Source organism: Meles meles, chromosome 1 (genome assembly GCF_922984935.1).
Source record: "Meles meles chromosome 1, mMelMel3.1 paternal haplotype, whole genome shotgun sequence".
Classification (NCBI taxonomy): domain Eukaryota; kingdom Metazoa; phylum Chordata; class Mammalia; order Carnivora; family Mustelidae; genus Meles; species Meles meles.
This window is the reverse complement of record NC_060066.1, coordinates 147,885,755-147,908,183: the sequence shown is the minus strand read 5'-3', so window position 1 is coordinate 147,908,183 and position 22,429 is coordinate 147,885,755. Positions and strand designations below refer to the sequence as shown.

The following is a 22,429-nucleotide window of genomic DNA, read 5'->3' as shown; positions in this document are numbered from 1 at the left end:
TGACTCTCTTTGACCTGGGAGACCTGTCTGGGGAGTACTTTAAATGAGGGCTCTGCCTCTAACTAGTTTTATTTGTCAGACTAATAATACAGTGACAGGAAAGGAAAAGAATCTTTTAGCTTGTATGTTTTGGGGTAAGTCACTGGATGAGGGAACAAATCACAGTTTTCCATTTTTGCTTTTTGTTTAACTGCTTTTGAGAACAAACTCTCTTGAGCTGGTTGGAATTGGGAGTTGTTAATGGAATTTATAACAGAATAGTAAAAAAAAGAAAATCGTTAGAAAGTTGTGTTAATCAATGTGGAAGTAGAAATAAATTGTTGTACCTGAGGAGAAGATGGAATTATTGTTTTGTTACTTATTCTGTGATTGTTACCTCTGGGTTTTTTGATGTCAATGAATAAATTATACAGAATTAGTTAAGACTTTTAATTGGATAATCCAATGTGACTAACTTGAGAAATTGCATTTCTGATAGTAACTTCATAATGTTAAACTGGTTTTAACTAGTTTTAAGAAATAATAAATATAAAGAGTGTTTCCTATTTAGTAGGGTAGAGAACACAGGGGTAAAGTTGTTATTCTGGTTTTTGTAATGTTTTTACATGGATCCCTGGATGATTGTGAAGTCCAGCAGACGGTTGGTCATTTAGGGGTGCATTTCATTGCTGAGGCCCACTGATTTGGGGCCTCTAGTGAAGATGTCATCTTTGTTACATTTGTATTCTTTATTTCCTGGTATCTGGATTTTATTTTAATTTTTAAAACATTTTAATATATAGGTAAAAAGATAGAATTGTGGTCTTGTTTTTTTCCCTTGTAAAAACATCTTCATTTTATGTTCCTGGGTGTACTTGACATCTTTTTGTATAAGGAATTAAGGTATAAAATACAGCACAAAATAAAATTAAGTAAAAATTGAATGCCTATTGTGTGTTATTCATTGTGCCAGAAACCAAGGATACAAAAGAAAATAGGATTCACTTTTTTCTGTTGAGTAGCTCAGAGTTCAGTAGGGGAGGAATATTAAGTAAGGAGACTGTTAGAAGCATGTTGCCTCCTCTGCCAGAGGAGCTTATAATTGTTCATTCACTTAGTTCTTTTGCACATCCATTTATTTAATATATCTTTATTTCATGCCTTCTATATAGAGAGCACCATCAACTAACTGTTTGTTAGGTTTTGGCATTGTAATGGTGAACTAGATAGATGTGATATCTTACCTCAAGAACTCACTACCCATGTAAATTACCTAGGCACAGGGATCATTGTCATGTTTGTTCACTGTTAACCTCTGCGCCTAGAAAAGTGCTAGACACATAGTAGGGGTGCAGTAAATATTATTGGAAGAAAAAAATAGATGACCCAAAACCTGAGCTCAGATTCTTTTCCTCTTTGCTGGAAAAGGCTCAATAGGATTTGGAGAGTAATTGTTGCCTAAGAGAAAAATGAGTAGAATATTCTAAACAGAGGGCATAGTTTAAACATAGGCAGGGTAATATTGAGGCTTAATACAAAATTCACTAATTTCTTTTAGAAGTAGATCAGAATTAAAGTATCCTATATTTCTGAACTTTCAAGAAGTTATAGCTTTTGTTGAAACAAAAGCACCTTTTCATGTGGCATGTAATATTTTTTTTTTAAAGATTTTATTTATTTATTTGACAGAGAGAGAGATCACAAGTAGTCAGAGAGGCAGGCAGAGAGAGAGGAGGAAGCAGGCTCCCCGCGGAGCAGAGAGCCCGATGTGGGGCTCGATCCCAGGACCCTGAGATCATGACCTGAGCCGAAGGCAGTGGCTTAATCCACTGAGCCACCCAGGCGCCCAGGCATGTAATATTTTAATAGACATGCTTATCAGGAATTTTTCTTTTAGAGCTTAATATTAAACTGATAGTAGTATATCACTAAGTTGCTATATTTTAGTGGCACTTGTGACTTAATAATGAGTGGAAGATAATTTACAGATTTTTAAGTGATGATCAATTTCTTTCTAATAAGAAATTTAATCCCAAAATGTTTTGAAGTACTCATACTGTGTACTTTCTTCTTAAAATATCCAGAGGCTTTTTTCAAATGGTAATAATTGAACCTAATAGCTGATGGCATTAGAAAAGTACTTTTACCTCAAGTATACAAAAAGTACAGAATTTTGTCACTCTTAGCAAGTCTCAAAGAGAGAGGTCTCCTTTACCTTTTGTTGTTTGTATAATTGAATTTAATTATGTATTTTTTTTTATTCCTACATTTACTTGTTAAGATTTTTTTGTGCATTCCAGTGTAAATCAGTGTTTTTGATATAAGTTGGATATCAATAAGAAAATTGTAAGAATACTTCTTAAAATTTTTTCATTTAAAATGCCTCAAAATTTAAAATATATCCAAAATTTAAAAAAAAAAAACTTGTAAGACAAAATGACACAAGAAGCTAAGGCATTTCATTTATAAATGATGAGGTGATTATTTGGTTGTTTCATGATCTTAGCTTATTTGAACACTTTCTTTTACAAGAACTTTATTTTTCTGTAAGGATTTGATTTGTGTTTCATGCTAACCAAGTTTACTTACAAAAAAATCGCTACATTTTCAAGGCCAATGTGCTTATGTTGGAATATGACTCCGTATTGCTTTTTCTTCATTATTGGCATGAAAACACATTCAAAGGTGAAAGGTTTTTTTTACTCTCTACATGGCATAGTTTTAGTTTCCTCACATAAGACTGATAGGTTAAAAGGACTATATTTTAGTGAACATAAAAATATTAGATGTTTTAGGAGTTGATTGATGAAAGTTATTTCTTAAATGAACTAATAAGATAACTAAAACAATAAGAGTGACAATCCATAAACTTAGGTGAAATGAATTTTTAACACACTGCCTTCTCATATACAAAGAAGTTTTTAAATTTTATTTATTTTTAAAGTAAACTCTCCACCCAACATCAAGCTTGAACTTATGACCCTGAGATCAAGAGTCACATGTTCTACCAATTGAGCCAGTCATGTTCCCCTACCAACAAAAGCTTTTTTATACATCCTTGAATTTTAACATTGTCTTGATGACATCATGAATATCCAGAAAGAAATAAAAATGTTGAACCATTAGTGAAATAAATGATCTTTTAGGCTTATTTTTAACATTTTCTTTTCATTTGAACGAAAATGAAATGGAAAAAAAGTTTTCTGGAAGCTTGTAGGCTGTAGGTCAGCCTGGTTGAAATCATGTCCCCTCCTATTAAGTAGTTTGCTCATTTTCATTTTAGGAAAAAAAAGTCATTAACATATATAAACAGAAATAAATCAGATTTCAATATGCCAGCACTCGTAGTAGACTGTGGCTTGCGTTAATGTTTCAGTAGAGCTTGAAGTCACAGCCTCAGTTCCATAGAGGTCCCTGATAATTAGAAGTCATAGTTCTTACCAGGACTCCGGACAGCAAGAGCAGTAGCATCCATGACAGGGTTTAGTTCAAAGTAATTAAGAAAAAACGGTACCAGAAAAGTTGATGTTTTTATATTATAGCTTAATAAGACTTTTATATAGGAATGTATGATTTTGCAGAAATCTATATATAAAGAGCAAACTGAATGGAGACAATGTCAGAAAAGTAAAGTTTTTATAATCAAGTGCCTAAAGTTTATCACAAGTGTAAGCTTATGGCAGAGTAAACTGTCGCCAGAGTAGCATCTATTCTTGCAAAAATGCTCATATGATGCAAAATCCAATGACAGTTCCAATTCCGATCTTACAAATTCCCATCTCAAAGAAGTGCATCTGTTTATTAGGAGTTGTCCTCTGAATGTGAATGATTTCAGTCCTAAGTCACCACACCTGTTGCCGGGAGATATTTATTCCAATCACTAGCCTAAAGCACAGAGAGTTATTGCTTGACATTTTATAGCTTGGGGGGGGGGGGGGAAACAGTCTTTTCAAAATCATTTGTTCAGAATGGAGAAAATGGAGCAAAACAGTTCATTTTACTCTAAGCACCACTCACTATTTGGGGATATTCACATTTGCACAGCACAAAGCTGCAATATTGATTTTTTTGCTCACAGGGCCTCCCACAAGTTTTTTTCTTCCATTGTCAGGGTAGCAAGAGGGATTGGATTATACTTTGTTTGCTGGGATGATCCCCCCCGCCCCGCCTTGTTGAAATAGAAATAGATTGAAAATACAACTTAGAATAAATGTCATAGTAATAGTATAATTAAAGGTCTTTAATTTGGGAATTTCTTTATGTTGATTATGTTGATTGGACAGTTTCATTGTAAGCTTAACAATCAAACACACTTATTTCCTTTCCTGCCCTTCTTCTTCCCCTAAGACTGGAAAGCACCCAGTACATCCTACTAACTATGTCCTCTGCCTCCAGGGTCTGCAGACCTGCTTCTAAGAGGCATTAAAGTAATATTTAAGGATATGAACTTGGGAGCTGCATTAATGTATCTCAAACCTTGATTTCATTCTTACTGGATGATATGATGATGGAAAAAGTAATTTTTCTGTGCCTCAGTTTCTTCCTCTGTAAAATGGTGATAATAGTAATATCACCTACCCCATATAGTTTTGAGCATTTTACTCAGTAAATATTCATGAAGTCCTTAGAGGAGTTTCTGGAGATGTTGGGGATGAAGAGGGTGGCAAATGCTCTCCCAAAACAAGTATAAATCTGAACAAAATTGTGAACCACAACCATTTAAGGCTGTGGAAATGAACCAGAGCCAAATAAGAAATTGGGAAGCATTTATTTATGAAAAGCTGTACAACTTATGGTATGAACAATGGAAGTTCAAAGCCTTCTAGCCTGGGGCTGCTTCTACCCTCCTCCTTACTAAGTCTTTGTGATAGTTTCATTAGGGCAAGGCTGGCCTTGAAAGTCAGTGACTGCTGCCAGAGAGAGTTGGCTTGATTTGGAGTAGAGGATGGAAACCCGTGCCCAGCAGTGTTGCCAATGAAAGTAGTAAACACTGTGGAAAACAGATGGGAAAGACTCACAGCTCTGCTAGCCTGAGGTTGTAGTCCCTATTGGGGAGACTGGAGGGCCAGTCTGAAACAAACCCAGGGAATCTTCGAAATGAAAAGAGCCAAAGTTCTCTATGCATTCTTGACTAAGTGGGAAGCTACACACACATGCCAAAGAGATGTGAGAGGAGTTGGCAGAAAGTAAATAACTGAGGCTGGCTTGAAAACTGCCGAACCTTGAGCACTCTCCCTAACACACACTCAGATCAGTCAGCAGAGGGTAGAGACCTTGTTATGTGTTCATGGTGTTTAAGGTAAAGACTGACCAATCATTGGCCCATCACTAAGCTATGCAGAGACAGGGTTGATCCCTCGGAAGCCAGACTAGAAATAAAAATAAGAATTAAAATAACAATAGTGAGCAGAGACAGCAGCAGAAGATGGAGGGGACAGATTCTATAACTTAAATCCAGTCAAGATTCTAAAGAGAAAATATTACAGTAGCAGCAATTCTCTGGGGAAGATAATCTGGATCCGCAGTTGCTAACAGTATATTTTAAAAAATGTCTAGTTTCCAACAACAAAAAATTTACAAGCTATGCAGAGAAACAAGGAAATTGACCCATACTCAGGAGAAAAAGCATTCAGTAGAAACTGTGTCTGATGTAGGCCCAGATGTTAGATTTAGCAGATAAACATTTCAAAGTGGCTATTATGAATATGTTCAAAGATTAAAGTAAAACTACATCTATATTAGAAAATTAAGAAGAAATATGATGGCAATGACGTAATAAATATGTAATCTCAATAGAGAAAAACCATTTTAAAAAGGCCTTGGAGAAATTCTTGGCACATATTAGTTATTTTATCATTGTGTTGCAAATAAATTAACATTTTCATTCCCTAATATAGATACCCAGCTTTATCTGAACCCAGAAATTGTGATTCAGTAGGTCTGGATTAGGGCTTGAAGATCTTTTTAAAAACATTTACCAGATGACTCTGATGCAAAATCATGTTTGGGAATCACTTACATAGTCCTGGCAAGTGACTTTTAAAAAAGTCCTAAAAATACCCTCTTTAAACAGTTAAGAATTACATCATATACAAAGGAAGAAAGTGTAGTTAAGAAATAGTAGCCATACCTGTGATGTTTTATTTCTGTGACTCAATATAGTAAGTCATTAACGTGTTATAAATAAAGGAGTAAATTGATGTATTTGGGAATAAGATCTGTTCTGGGTTTTTTTTTCCCCCCATCACATTTTCTTAGTGAAAATGTTGAATTAAAGAATTAATATCAATGGCAACAGTTTTATTTAAGACTTTTCCAAAGTTCCTCCTGTGTACCATTGTCGAAGAGATTGAATCCTCTCCTTGAAGTTTTTAGGGAAAATAGTGTGAAGTGGCTGAAGAAGGCACAGCCATTTACATTCTACTAAGAAATTAATGTCAATTTTTCTTGTAATCCCATGTTGGCCTATGTTTAATTTATCCCTTTGGCTGTCTTTGATTAAAATAGTTAATAATCCAGGATGATGTCTGCTTATGATTTGCATGAACCCTGGCTGCCTAGTCATCACATGTGCTTTGGAGCATTACCTTGACAGTACTATATAAGCTACACAGTTGTGCCATGACACACCCATGTTAGCCTTCTCATGTATGTTTATATTTTTAAAAAAAGAGCAAGTCATTTATTACTTGGTTACCCCTTGAGAATGTTAGAATAGCATGTGTTACCTGATAAAAAGGAACTTGCCTACTTAGAATCACAGATTGGTGAAATTTGATGCAACTTCGAAATGACTTTAATTCTTCAGAAAAAGAAATTAAAACCCAGAAATATAAAATGCCTTTGCCAAACCCACAAGCCTCACCCAGACACACGTGCTTTAGTATCCCGTATTCTTGCCATGTATATATATCTGAAGAGCGTAGACTGTGCTCTCTATTTATGGCATACTACCCTACGTTTCCAAAAATAAAATTTTCATTATTATCTATATGTTCTGTGAACCTTTCCCATAATTTTCTCCTGTCAAATTTACCAATATTCAATGGTGGATTTTCAGATTGTGTGAAAATTTATAAAATTATTAATAAGGGGGCTTGAGAAGTCACACAATACTCATCTGTTTATGGCCGCTAAGAAGAGCATGAGCTCAGAAGTCTGAGAACCTGTGTACATTATAGACAAGCTTGTAGTAATCCTTGAGATGCTGAACTTTATGCCTTAGTGTCATACTCTGTAAAACTGGTATTATAATAGAAACCTATTCCGTTGTTTTCCGTTGTTGATCTTGATGTTGGTTATCATTAAAAAAGTGATCCATATAAAGCATTTAGCACAGTGCCAGAACATAGTAATTAGTGTGTAAATGTTAGCTATTATAACAAGTTTTCTGTGTTCCTATTTGAATTTCTGTGTTTCTGATTGGAAAAACAGGTTTTAAATAAATGAAAGCTCATAAACATGTTACTCACCTGTCTTTATGTTAAACACTAATGAACCCCAGCAGTACCTAGATAATAATAAATTGGCAGAATTTTTTTTTTCTTTTTTGAGGATGGCGTATCATTTTCACTGATTACAAGTGATTTATCTCTTTCTAAATGCTAACTGTTTTTATTTCCATGACCAAAGGAAATAGGTATTATAGAGGGGAAGGATTGTAAATATTTATGGTTTTAACAAACACCAGTTCGATTTAGCTTTGGTTTGATAATACTTGTTGGAATTACGTGTCACGTACCCACCTAGGCGTTGGAATTATAAGAACTCTATCATCATAGTCTAGCAGGGAAGATATAAATTAAAAATGAATATGCATAGTACCGTGTGGTAACAATAAGGACTTTAGTGAAGAAGTATAAAGTTCAATGGAAACAGAGGGGAGAGAGCAAGAATTTATAAAGAACACTTGTGATTCAAAACAATAGACATTGTAGCATTTAATAAAGCAATATTCACTATTAAGAACTCATTTAGTTCTCTGCAAAGCGTAAGCACCATGATCTCTCTTCTCCAGAAGATTCTACATTAGAAATCTAAATTATTGGGGCGCCTGGGTGGCTCAGTGGTTTAGGCCACTGCCTTCGGCTTAGGTCATGATCTCAGGGTCCTGGGATCGAGTCCCGCATCGGGCTCTCTGCTCGGCAGGGAGCCTGCTTCCCTCTCACTCTCTCTGCTTGCCTCTCTGCCTACTTGTGATCTCTCTCTGTCAAATAAATAAATAAAATCTTAAAAAAAAAAAAGAAATCTAAATTATTAAAGTATGCAGATTTTTCTGTCTCCTTTTCCTTTTTTTTTTCTTCTCACTTTACCTGTTTGGATGACTGTAGCTGAGGTTTAAAAATCCTCTCTCTGAATTACCAAAACAGCAGGACACTCAACAATGCAATTTCTTAAATCTCTTTCAAAAGCAGAGAAAAATTAAATTAGAACCTTAATAACTGTAATCCTGCATACTATCAACAGCAACAAAAATTAAGGGCTTATTTTAAAAACCACAGTGCTTCATAGTCAATCCTATATTTTTGACAAGTAGTGAAAGTTGTGAATTATGGCTTCAAGCCAGTCTTCTAATGTGTTCTAAAATTCACAGGATTTCCTAGTAATATAATTTATTCTCATTTATTAAGGAGTTATAATTAAAAAATATCTCTGCTTTCAAAATACTCTGTGCTTCAAAATTTTGTATGTTGCTTGTTTGAATTTCCACAAAGCTTTTACCATTGCAGTAAGTGAAGCTCTAAAGCATTTATTTTTTAAGGTTTTATTTATTTATTTATTTGAGAGAGAGGAAGCGAAGAGGGGAGGGGCAAAAGGAGAAGCAGATTGCCTGCTGAGCAGGGAGCAGGGGGCTTGGGACTCCAGGATCTTGATCTGAGCCAAAGGCAGGCACTTAACTGACTGAGCCACCCAACCACCCCTAAAAGCATATTTTCTATCAAAAACAAATATAAGAATACTAGTTTAAAAAAAAAATACTAGTTTAAGTTGAATTAGAGAGGCAGTACAGTATCGGAAAACAGAAAAAAGCAGTAGAAAACATGTAAAACTTTAGTTAGGAGGTTTCACAATAAACTTTTCGACAAGTTGGCCTATTTACTATCTGTCTTGACATTTGTTAAGCTCCATTTCTTTTTTTTTTTTTTTTTAAGATTTTATTTATTTATCTGAGCGAGAGTTGAGTTGGGGGCACAGAGGGAGAGGAAAAAGCAGACTCCCCACAGAGTGCGGAGCCTGAAGGGGGGGGGTCAATCCCAGGACCTCCTGAGACCATGATCTGAGCTGGAAGTCAGACCTTTAAGCCTCCCAGAAGCTCCTGTCTAGCTCCATTTCTGTATTCCTTCTTCATTGATAATGCACCTCTCCACCTACGTGTAGTAATCTCACAAGACCATAAACCTTCTTAGTAAAAACCTCCCAAGATTGGGGTGGGCTGCAATCCTGTCAAGATTTCTTGCTCCAAATTGCATCCTTCTTTGCTCTCATCATTCCAATTACACCTTTAGTTTTCTCAGTAGAACCAAGAGCTCTGTCAAGTCTGAGAATTGGCGATTTTTTATTTTGAAGATTTTATTTATTTATTTATTTGAGAGAGACAGAGAGAGAGAATGGGAGAGTACCAGACGGTCAGAGGGAGAAGCAGACTCCCCGCTGAACAGGGAGCCCAACGTGGGACCTGGTCCTGGGATTCCAGGATCAGGACCTGAGCTGAAGGCAGTCGCCTAACCAACTGAGCCACCAGGCACCCCAGAATTGGTGATTTTTCAGTCCTACCAAAGTTAACCTAGTTAGCCTTCTGAGGGATTATTTACCTGTTAGGAAGAAGGTACATGTTTTACTAGGAGACTTTTTTCATTGAATTAGTATACAATACAGTTAAAGAGATAAGGTTTTGACATTGGATTGACCTGGACATAACCTAGTTTTGAACTTGAAGTTCATAACTTGGAACTATTTACTTCTGAATGTCAGAATTTTTCCTATAAAAAGCGACATAAAGGATAATTTACGTGATGCGGAGTAATTAAAAGGATAGAGATAAGAAAAAATACTAAGATTATTGCTAGTCTTTTGTAACAGGAATGTTTGAGATGGTGACAGGTTAGAAAATTGAAATACAAAATTGAGGCAATGCTGGAGAAGTTTTTGATAGTGGTGGCTAACCATGGGTAGAACACCAGCACAGTGAAGATGGACTTCACTCACACATCTGGCTTTCTCTGGGTTTACCCTTTGTCCTATGCTGTATTACAACTTCATGGCTCCCTGGTTGGTAACTTATCCATCTGCAGATCTTTTTCAGCACTCATGAACAGAAGGTGTCTGCACTCTTTCTAATACACCACACTTATATCCATATAGCATTTTTAATTGAGCACGGTTATGTACATGATCTTATCTTAGAGTCACCCAGGTAGGAAAAGTCCCATTACAGGTGTTTCATCTCTGTTCTGTAGATGACAAATGTGACTCTTAGACAAATTTTGCCCTTCCTGGGTTTTTTCATCTTGTCAGACGGGTTGTTGACGCCTTTGAAGGTCGAGCTGCTGCATGCGTCCATTGATGCCACTTTTAAGTAAAGTGCCTATAAATCGACATAAGCTAATGTGCCATTAAGTATGTTGTTGTCATAGTATCTTCAGTTTTTTTGGGAGGGGGTGCAAAACTGCTAAGACAAAAGTATTTTTTAAGATAATGCTACCAACAGCAATTAATACGTCTACATTAAATATGAAAGTAAAGTCATTATATATAGAGATTTTATTCCACTGCCTAAATGAAGATTGTTTCTTGATTAGTTGTTCCATTCTGTATTTGTAAAACATCATTATTTATAAATCCATTGATTAAATTGGTCATTTTTCTTTGGATTGACTCAAGAAGAGTCATTTAGTTTCTGCTTGTGATTATACAGAAAATATTTTGTTTGAGTAATTTTAAATTATACAGGTGAATAGTTCAGCTAAAGACACATATTCAAAAAACTAAAAAATTCTTAACATAAGGAGTCAAGGAATTATTTAATGTGGAAATGGATGACTTAAAAAACATACTTTTCGTGACACCTCTTGAATGTAGACATGAATCATATTACTTGAAATGCCTTGTTAAAATAATATATTTCATAAATGTGTTGATTTTAATTTCTTTTTTCTTTCTTTTTTTTTGCTTTTATTTTTAAGGTTTCAGCAGAGCAGCTTTACCATTTGGGTTAGTTAGGCGAGAATTATCCTGTGAAGGTTATTCTATAGATCTGCGATGTCCAGGCAGTGATGTCATCATGATTGAGAGCGCTAACTATGGTCGGACAGATGACAAGATTTGTGATGCTGACCCATTTCAGATGGAGAATACAGACTGCTACCTCCCAGATGCCTTCAAAATTATGACTCAAAGGTAAATACTTATGTGTTAATATCCCATTTTAGCTACTGCATCCAAACTGGTAAAATTATAATAATTCCAAAGTTGATGAATAGAGTCCATATCTCAGCCCATTTATTAAACTGAATGAGGCTTTTACCTACTAATGTTGATTTCTCCTTTTAAGCTTTCAACATTTAAATCTCTATATCATTTTTATATAGTTTGACATATCAGAAGGAATATATAATACCTTTCTTTGATTTTTATATATCATAAAATACAGAGTAAGAATAATATTCCAAATGTAATCTTTTTTTTTTTTTTTTTTAGGTCTGCAGAATTTGGGAATTTTTTTGTAACATTAAGGATGTATAGCTCTCTGGGTCTTTGGCATAATTGGTCCTTAATTTTTTTTAAAAAGATTTTATTTATTTATTTGAGGAAGAGAGAGATAATGAGAGAAGAGAGGTCAGTGGGAGAAGCCGACTCCCTGCTGAGTAGGGAGGCTGATGTGGGACTCTATCCTGGGACTCTAGGATCATACCTGGGCTAAAGGCAATCCGCTTAACTGATTGAGCCACCCAGGCACCCTCATCCTTAATTTTTTTTTTTTTAAGATTTTATTATTTATTTATTTATTTGACAGAGAGAGAGAGATCACAAGTAGACAGAGAGGCAGACAGAGAGAGAGGGAAGCAGGCTCCATGCTGAGCAGAGAGCCCGATGTGGGACTTGATCCCAGGACCCTGAGATCATGACCTGAGCCAAAGGCAGCGGCTTAACCCACTGAGCCACCCAGGCGCCCCTCATCCTTAATTTTTTAAAAAAGATTTATTTAGGGTCATCTGGGTGGCTCAGTTGGGTGTTTGCTTTCAGTGCAAGTCTTGATCCTTGGTTCTGGGACAGAGTCCCTCATCAAACTCCCTATTCAATGGGGAGTCTGCTTCTCCCTGTGCCTTTGCCTTCCCCCCCATTTGTGCTCTCTTGCTCACACTTTCTTTTCCTCTCACATAAATAAATAAAATGTTTAAAATCAATTTTTATGTATTCTTTTAGAGCGGGGAGGGGCAGGGTCAAAGGGAAAGAAAGAATCCTCAACCCTAGTCCCTGCTGAGCATGGAGCCTGACATGGAGCTTGATCTCATAATACTGAGATCAACACCTGAACCAAAATCAAGAGTCGGTCGCTTAACTGACTGACCCACCCAGGCATCGCAGTCCTTAATTTTTTGATTAATTTTTTTTTACAACAAAAATGAGCAGAAGAAGTATGGAGTTACCATACTTCTATCAGTTGTTATAATAGATGAACCCACATTGATGCCTCATTATCATCCAAAGTCCATAGTTTACGTGAAGGTTTATCCTTGGTGTTGAGTGTTCTTTGGGTTGTGACAATTTATGATGGCATGCATCCTCCATTGTAGTATCATACAATGTAGTTTTGCCCTTTTAATAGGTATGTGGTGATGTGTCATAGCTTTGATTTGCATTCCCAGTGACATGTCATATTGACCATTTTTTAACATGCTTACTTGCCATCATATATCTTCATTGGTGAGTTGTCTATTAGGTCTTTTGTCTATTTTTTAGTCAATTGTTCATTTAAGAATTCTTTATATATTTTGGGTAACAATTCTTTATCAGATAGGGCTGTTGGCAAATATTTCCTATCAGCCTGTGGTTTGTCTTCTCATTCTCTTGGAACAGCTTAAAAAACAAACAAACAAAAAAAACAGCAAGTTTAGGTTAAGAAAACAGTGTGCTTTCTGTCTTTCTCTCTTTCCATTTATTTATCTCATTGATTAAGATTATGTTTTATGTTTTTTTAAAATGGTGTGTTGGAGTGGCTCCATAAGTTGAGTGTCTTGACTTGTTTTCAGCTCAGGTCATGATCTTAGGGATGTGAGATCAAGCCCGGAGTCTGGTTCTAGGCTCAGCGGGGAGTGTGCTTGAGATTCTCCCCTTCTCCCTCTGCCCCTTCTGCTACCCTCTCTCTCTCTCTCAAAAAAACTTCAAAAACAAAAAAAAGATTTCTGAAAATGATGTGTGTTGGAAAGTGTGTTATAAAATTCAAAATATATAAATATATATGTACAATATTTCAAAATATATAAAAGTATATAAAAATATAAATCTCTTAAGGGGATAATTACCTTCCTACATATAGATAGAATACCAAAAAAACTGCTGAGAATGGATATTGCTTTTTCTCAGCCTTACTACAGAACACCTAACTCCTGGCATCTTTTTCTTTTTTATTTTTTTCTCTTTTCTCAATTTTGCTACACTTGGCATCTTAATTAAAATTTTCTTATATATAAGATATTAAAATCGTGGTTAGTTATGGTCAGACGATACAATAATATCCAGCCGTTGTACTTATTTGGAACACAGAAACTCTCTGAAGGAACATTTAAATATCACAGAGTTTATTATACATTATTGCTTTTGTATTTTGTTAACTAGGAAAACCCTTCATCTTTCTCTTCAAAGTCTTCACCCTCTTCTGCTTCTTTTCCCCCACTGGACACAATATTTTGTCTAACTTTCTAGCTTATTTATTAGGGTACCTTAAAGTAGAATAGCAAAATTTCTAGATTGGGGTCTGGTTAGTGTAAGCAAAATGAAAACATCAAAAGGTGCTAAGAGGCAATGAAGAAAAAAATAGTAGAAAAACTATTTTTTAAAAAATCCATGCCAGGGTCACCTGGGTGGCTCAATGGGTTAAAGCCTCTGCCTTCGGCTCAAGTCATGATCCCAGGGTCCTTGGATTGAGCACTGCATCGGGCTCTCTGCTCGGCATGGAGCTTGCTTCCCTTCCTCTCTCTGCCTGTCTCTCTGCCTTCTTGTGATCTCTGTCTTTCAAATAAATAAATAAAATCTTTTAAAACATCCATGTCATAAGAATATGGGTACAAATTGCTGTAAAATCTCTGATTTCGTAGAGAATAGGTATTGGCCATATTATAAGTAGCACATTGTAAGTAGTTTTTCTTTAATGTTAATACTGGTCAAGATTTTTTTAAGAAACCAGAGAACAGATTTCATCAAATTTTTATTTTGGTTTCCATCAAAACCAAAGATTTCCATCAAAATGATTTAATTCTGGGGGCACCTGGCTGGCTCAGTCAGTAGAACATGTGACTCTTGATGTCAAGGTTGTGAGTTGGAGCCCTACACTGGATGTACAGATTACTTGAAAAAAACAAAATCTTTTTAAAAAAATGTTTTAATTTTAGTTTTTAAGGTCTCATTATTAAAAAGTTAAGACAAAATCTCATTTGCATAAATGGCACTTGAGAAAGGTTTTTAAAATTTAAAACAGAAGCTTACTATTGTGTACCATTTGGAATCTGGCCTGTGAAATAAACCGTAAAAAAATAACTTACCTTCTTTGGAAGAATGGATTCTGTGCTCCAGTAAATTATAATAGAACAATTTGCACATAGTGTTTCAAAATTGGGAAACTGCCCATGCTAGAGAGACAGTAAAGGCAGCCACTAATAATGGACCATTTATCCATTCTTTACATGTTGAACTGTTTAATAATTGAACAATTTAATTTAATTGGTATTAGATGAGTATTAGAAGTAGGCCAGAGAGAAGTGGGAAGTAGAGAAATATGCAATTATCTGTTTTTACAAAATTGACAAGCGAAGATCAGAGGAATTGGTACAAAGAGAGGGTTTCGAAGAGTTGGCCTTGAGGGGACTGTACATTGTAGGTAACTTACCGTTGTTTGTGGATGTCTACAGTTAAATACATAGTTGAATATCTAACAAAATGCATAGTTCTACATCATATTTGTATCTATTAAATATAATTACATATTATAGGACATGTGCAAGCTAAGTTATTTTCATTGTTTCGTCATGTTATAAAAGCAGGGCTGCATTTTTTAAAAAAAGGAACTAGAGTTTTGGGAGTATTTAAATTCTTTGGAAGCATACAGTTATTCACTGTACCCTTATTATCAAAAGTTTCAAACAATTTATGATGTGCATATATAGTGCAAATAAGGGGTTAATTCCAAAACTAGTTTTTAAATTGTTTATTATACTGGTGGCTTTTAATTATTTAGTCAGCAGAATAACAGTTTAAACAAGAATACTTTAGTGAGGAAGATGATGTTAAGAGGACTTAAAAATGAGTTTCATAGTAGTAGCTTGTAAGTACTTCATTCTGCCTTTATCAGAATGTAAATCTTTAGTCTACCATATTTGTCCAGTACGAAGTTTCGAAAAACTGTAAGAAAATATGCAGACAATATTTTTGCAGTGGAATTATTACTGAATAATAATTGAGTGCCCTGGGGTTTTTGTTTTTATTTTTGTTTTTTAAGTAAGCCTTCTGCCCAATGTGGGCCTTATACTCACAACCTGGATATCAAGAGTCTTGTACATCACCAGCTGAGCCAGACAGGCACCCCATTGTTTAAGTATATCCCTGTTTTTTTCATTGAAAAATACTTTTCAGTGTTTACAGATAAAAGTAAGAGTTATTTTTACCAAATTCCTAATAATTTAGAAAATTTTCTATTTATAATTGTCAGAAAATGTGATATTTGATAATGTAAGAAAGAGACATTTTTTGCTCTGATATAAGAAAAATTCTCTCTAGAAAGCTCTAATAAAAGCACTTGAAGTTTTCTATTAAATTTCTAAACTATAATGATGGAGAGAAACACTAATTTCAATACTACTGAAATTAAAATATGTTTGTATTGTATTTCAAGGTTTTTTCACCCCTGAATGGAGGGTGAAATGGAGGTACTTTGTCCATTGTCATCACTTCAACAGTTGAAAGCCAAGTAAATAAATACACTTGTAATTTTGGCTGTAGTGGTGGTAAAAATATTAATAATTTTTCTTCATTCTTCACTTTCTATTTCCTATTCATTCAAAAGTGTGAAACGAAGGCTCTGTATGAAACTGATAGTACGTTTGTCTTATAAGTATAACAAATGGCTCATGTGAGCAAGTGAGAAATGAAATCCGTCCCTAAAATGCTATATGTATTTTAATAAACTTAATAAATTCATTAATAAATCAGCATGTGCTTTCTCTCTCTGACAAATAAATAAAATCTTAATTAAAAAAAGAGATGCCTACGTGGCTTAGGCTGTTGAGTGTCTGCCTTCGGCTCAGGTCATGATCCCAGGGTCTTGGGCAGGGACTTTCTGCTCAGTGGGGAGTCTGCTTCTCCCTCTGCCTGTTTGTCCCTTGCTTGCGCTTTCTTTCTCTCTGTCTCTCTCTCTCTCTCTGACAAATAAAATCTCAAAATAAAATAAAATAAAATAATGACCATTAAAGATAAAGTTTTTAGCACTTTTTGAAGATAATTATCGTGAGATACCTTAAAAAATTGTACAACGGTTTCCACTGTTTGCTTTCATTAAAGCAACAGAAACAAAAAACCTTACTGCTGCTCTGAAGTATGTGATTAATAAGGAAATTAGAATTTCCCAATAAAAGCAGGTTTCTGCGACCCTCAGGTACAATCTAGTTTCTGAAGTGACGTGCTGAATTGTATCTGCGATCATTTTCCAGTGTCATTTATGGCCGGCTCTCTGTTCATGTTCTTCACTCTGAGAGCCTGCCCATTCTGATCAAGGGAGTTTGCTGCCTTAAACGATGCTTTATGATGTGCCCTTAAGTTTTTAGCACTTTGGTTTAGAGATCTAAAAGTAAATATGTACTTTTTTTCAATGTTTAATGTAGTCAAATGGGCATGAGTGGGGGAGGTTCTTACATCAAATGAGTTATAGATTTAACTCATGCTACCAGATATGCATCATTGTACAAAGAGGTTCTGAAATTAATATGTATTCCCCTCAAGAAGATAGAAAGGATACATGCCTCAGTTTTTTCTTACTGTAGGAAATGTTTATGTTGTGTAATTGATTCATAAATAGGCTGTTGTCATTTTGAAATTGCCCAAGGAGAATAAAGGACTGCCCTAGACATGGAGAACTAGTCTGGCTCCCTGAAAGCTTCTGGCCAAAATTTTAGCCCACATGTAGACCCAACTGGCTAGAACCTCATAGCATAACTGCATGACGTTTCTTATTAAATAAAGGTCAGTGTATTTTTGGTTGTTGTGCTACCCATTTAAGTTTCTCTTGGGAGCAAGTTTGCATATAAATAAATAGTTCAGCAAGCAGTTGTTTATACAGAATTGGCTCTCACAAGACTAATGAAAGAACATATAGATGAAGCAAACATAAACTGTTTATTTAAACAAAAGTTGACAGTTGCTGGTGAAAGGATGATGTCATGCACAGAGGTTCTGTAGTTAGAACATGCAAAAACTCTAGAGAACACCTGAATGTAAGGGACGGAGGTAAAGTTGCCATCAAAGGAACCGAGACAGGCACAAGAAAATAATGTCTCATAAAGCAATAGCAAAGTTAATAGTCATAGCAATAGTAAAATAATAATAGTAAAGTATAAAAGATGTACACATTTGTCTTTTTTTAAGATTTTATTTATTTATTTATTTGACAGAAGAGAGCAAGAAAGCACAAGCAGGGGGAGCCCAGAGGGAAAGGGCAAATCAGGCTCTCCGCTGAGCAGGGAGCCCAATGCAGGGCTTGATCCCCAGACCCTAGGATCATGACCTGAGCCAAAGGCAGATGCTCAACCGTCTGAACCACCCAGGAGCCCCGCCAAGATGTACACTTTTTTCTTATTGGTGTTGAAGATCTTTATTCTATCGAGACAGCCCACATAAAAGAATACATAGGGTTTTCATGGTAGAGTTTCAGAATAGAAATCAAGAAAATGGCATTCAGCCTTGCCTAGACTAGAAGAATTAGTTATTTCCCTAGTCACAGAGCTCTCAATGAATAAATACACGACCTAGATTTTTAAAGTAGGGGTACAATTCAGGGATTTTTGTCTTAAAGGGAAAAGATCTGCTTCTAGAACTTGGGTACAGTTTCATTAAATGAAGCTAAATATGTAGATGACAAAACTTATTTCAGAGCCTAGATCTTTTCCACATTGGTTGGGGTGATGGAGATAAGCTCAAATATCTAGGAACCCCCTTCCCATCCTATATCCCATTCAGTAACTTTTGTATCCTCGAATTTCCTTTTTCTAAACCTATCAGTGTCCCAGCCTATTATCACCAAGCATAATTACATTTTATTTAACATGTCAATCCAACAGCAACTCAAGTGGTGATAGTTAACTTGTGTGTATGAGGATTCGAAGGAATCTGTTATTACATATGTAGGTGCATTACCTATTCTGTTCCATGCCTCGTTCCATTGTAGTGAATGCAGAGTGAGTTTCAGAAATTTAGTGCATATTCTCAGCATGTAGTTAGAAGGCTCCATGGAAAGGACCAGCATACTCTAGTCTGGAATAAGCACAAGAATCTTTCCTCTGCCTTTCCACCTCCCATTCTTGCTACTAGTCAGGGCACATAACGAGGGACCCTCTGTGCGGGTCAGTGGTGGGGACATATGTGATTGTTTCTATTTTAAGAGAGTTACTGAATAACATTGTTAAAACTGCTGAGGAACTTGGGACTCATCTAGTTCCCTTTCATTACATCAGGGAATCAACTGTCATTGCATTCAGTACATTTTGTCCACACTGCAGCATGTATTTTCTCCTCACTTAATTTAAAAATATACTTGGGAAGGTGTGACAACATGATATCCCTCTTTTCACTTCATGAACCTTCAGAAAGGTTGAGTGATTTGCAGTAGGGACTGAAACTTCATTTCGTCTATACCTAGAATCTTATTAGCTAATATCTTAATGGCATGAAAATTTATTACTAGTGATAACTAGTCTTAAATAATAATCCTGTTACCTATGTTTTAAAAATGTGTTTCTGCTATTTTCAAGTATACTGGTAAGATATTAAGTATGTGTAAAATATTTAAAAGAGATACTTAAATACATGCATACAAAATTTTCCTATGAGAACTGATGGAGATTGGAAGCGTCTCACAATTTAACCAAGAAAATCCATTAGAATGCAGTCACAGTTCTGCCAGTATTCTCTGGGAGACCATGATTATAGATTTCGGTATGGGTATATTTTCCTTGACATAGGACCCTCTCAACTTTTATATTGATCATTCAGTCTTTGTAAAGAAGCTTTGTATCCAAGTCAGAGCTGTATGAGAGTTTAATTATTTTTTGTTTCCTGGTCTCTCTTTATAGTTATCAATACATTTAACCTGTGCTTCTAAATATTCATATCCCTTTCTTATTAATGGAACTTTTTTAGAAGGAAAAAAAAATAAGCCAATCTGCCTTTCCTCCTAATTTGGTATTTTGTAATATTTGGGGGTTTTGTATATTTTCTTCTTGTATTATTGTAAATACTGGTCAGGGATGCTTTTCTCTTAGTGTATTTATTTATTTAGTGTATTTATTCATTGAACCTATTCCTTCTCATAGGATTTAAGCCTGCCATTTCTGAAGAACTACATTCTTACCTTTGTGCTATTTATCTCAAGTGCTTTTATCTATCTGTGGTTTCAGATTTATCAGCCATTTGTCCATTAAGATGAAATGTATCTGGGGAAAATGAATAACTCAGATGCAACTAACTCATCATCTCTGTGCAATATATTAGGTTATTTTCTGTTAGGTGATGCATTTCCACTAATTCTTTTACTCTTGGCCAAGCTGCTTTAAGACTGCTAACTGAATTACAAGCATCTCTCTTTGGCCAAGTATTGGGAGGTTACTAGTATAGACTCTTGAACCTTAGTATAGTAATAAATAACCATTAAAGCTCTAATTGGTCTATCTAATTGGACACACACTTTGCATGTCACTTACTGATGGGTATTTAAACCAAAGCATTCATTGTAGGAAGGGGAGACTGTTGGCAGTAATAAACATGAAACATATTAAACATTCACGTTTACTGTGCAAGAAAGACTAATAAATTGTAAAATGACTTAGAAGACAAATAATCTAAATATCCCTTACGACCCTGCTTATCAAATGTAGAAGAAAGAACAATGTCACATCAAAGATTCTGCCCTACAGGGTCCCCTGTTTCTCCTTTTAAAATGAAAATTAGTGAAACAATCCTACTGGTTAATGAGGACTGAGAGAATAAGTGTGAATTGCCCATTTTCTAGCTAATATGTGGGTTTTTAACCTTTTATCTTACCTCTTTTGGTCAAGGAAGCCAGGACCAATTTTCCTTAAGACAAAACATTACTAACCTTAGTATTTCTTAAGGCTTATTCAGTGAAGTAAGAGGTCTGAATAATACTTTCAAAGTTTGAATTTGATTTTTGTTTTGGATTCTGGTCAGATGAGTGAAAAGGGAAGTTAGTTGAAGTTAGTTCTCAAAAGGAAAGACATCACATTTCAACTGGTAATTTTGCTTCAGTTTTTATTTTTAGAAGTTGTCTTTATTTTTGAAACCATAGTGGAGAGGTAAAGAAAATAAAAGCAAACGTGAACATTGCTTTGACATACAAATTTCAGTATTACTGTAAATAATCTGTTCATAATGCTTTTCATAGTTTTAAGTATTATTTACTCCTGCTTTCTCATTTGAAAGATGTTTCAGATGAGTTTACAATGGTATCTTAATAGCACATACAATGTCATATACCTTGTAGTTTTTAATCAGAACATTCCTGACTTCATCACACTAAAATATTGGTTTCTATTTACAAAGTGAGTTTAAAACATTAATTATGTTAATTGACAGAAACGAAGTCCAATTTAGTGTTATACTACCTAAATGTACTACATAATCAATGTTAAATAACTAAATGAGAGCACACTGTATCTGCTTACATTAGGCTAGCTTCAAATACCCTATGAGTACTTTGTTTTGTACTGAAGTGTGATTTCTTTTTAGTATATAGCTGTTCTCTGATGGCATATTACCAGTGTCATATATAAATATGCTTAAAAGCGTCTTTTTAAAAAAGTCATACCTTAAACAAATAAAAAATAGATACTTGATCAATTATAGAGAATAGAAATGATATTTTACTAGATTTTCAAATCAAGACATATTCACTATTTTTTCTTTTGTTTTTTTGGCTTTCCCTTCCCACTCCCCACCAAAAAGTCATAGCCAAATGCTACTGAAGTGCAATGTAATATGTATTTTTTACCATTATTAAAATAAACTGCGAATTTTAACTTCACTTAAGAATTTGGAGTTGTTTTTTATATGTAGTGCAAATTCTTAACAGCATGTTTATTACCAGGAAATTAATACATGTATTCATAAAGACTTTGACAAAAACTCACTGCCTGAAAATACACTGTTGATTATTTAATATATTTTATTATGCAGTAAATGAGAATAAAATATAATTTTGAGTGAAAATGAGACTCTTCCATTCTAACTTTCTTTTTTATTTTATTGAGATTCCTAAGTAAGGAAAAACGAAAAACTTACATGTTATTTGGTAGAGAATAAAAAATCCTTAGTCTTTGTTTTATTCCAAATCCTTACTTTATTCTCTTAGTAGGAGATGAGGAATTCTGCTTTGCCACTCAAAAGGTAGCAATTGTGAATCAATATCATTTATAATATATTCTAATGGCTAATTTTATCAAATGAAGAGAGAAAAATATTTGATATTAAATTATTTAAAAAGAGCTCAGCTGTCATTTATTATGGGCTTACTAATTTTTCTGTATATCATATAATGAAATTATACCTGGACTATATTAGCAATAGCAGCAGTAACAAAAAAACACCAGTATCAATATACTACTGTGTACGTAGTCTAAAGAAAATTATTGCGGTTAATTAGGTTTCTGATAGCATTACGGATTTATCTGTCTTACAGGTTTTAAAGACCTGTTCTTTTTACTTTGCTATGTATTTTCTTGAAAAATACATAACAAATAAAGCAATTTAATTATAGTTCTTAATGCTGCTTGCTGTTCCACTGTAGGTTTGGACCTGATATTTCTGGTGTTTCTAGGAAAAATCAGGTTTTGAAGAAATGAAGTGAGCGATTCTGTAGTCTTGATACTTATTTCATGTAAGTTAGTCAAGTGTATTGTTTAATACATTTCCCCGTTTTCCCAATATTCTTCATGTCATACACAGCCAACACAGA

General features: G+C 34.8%; 1 protein-coding gene across 2 annotated transcripts in view; it reads left to right on the top strand.

Annotated features, from left to right (window-relative positions):
* The window catches only part of ADGRL2 (adhesion G protein-coupled receptor L2), a 630,223-nt gene that overhangs the window by 532,630 nt on the left and 75,164 nt on the right, over positions 1-22,429 (top strand). For both annotated transcript variants that reach the window (XM_046010332.1, XM_046010339.1), the window contains one exon: positions 11,163-11,376. In XM_046010332.1, the coding sequence (XP_045866288.1) occupies positions 11,163-11,376 (214 nt within the window). The remainder of the gene's footprint in view (positions 1-11,162; positions 11,377-22,429) is intronic.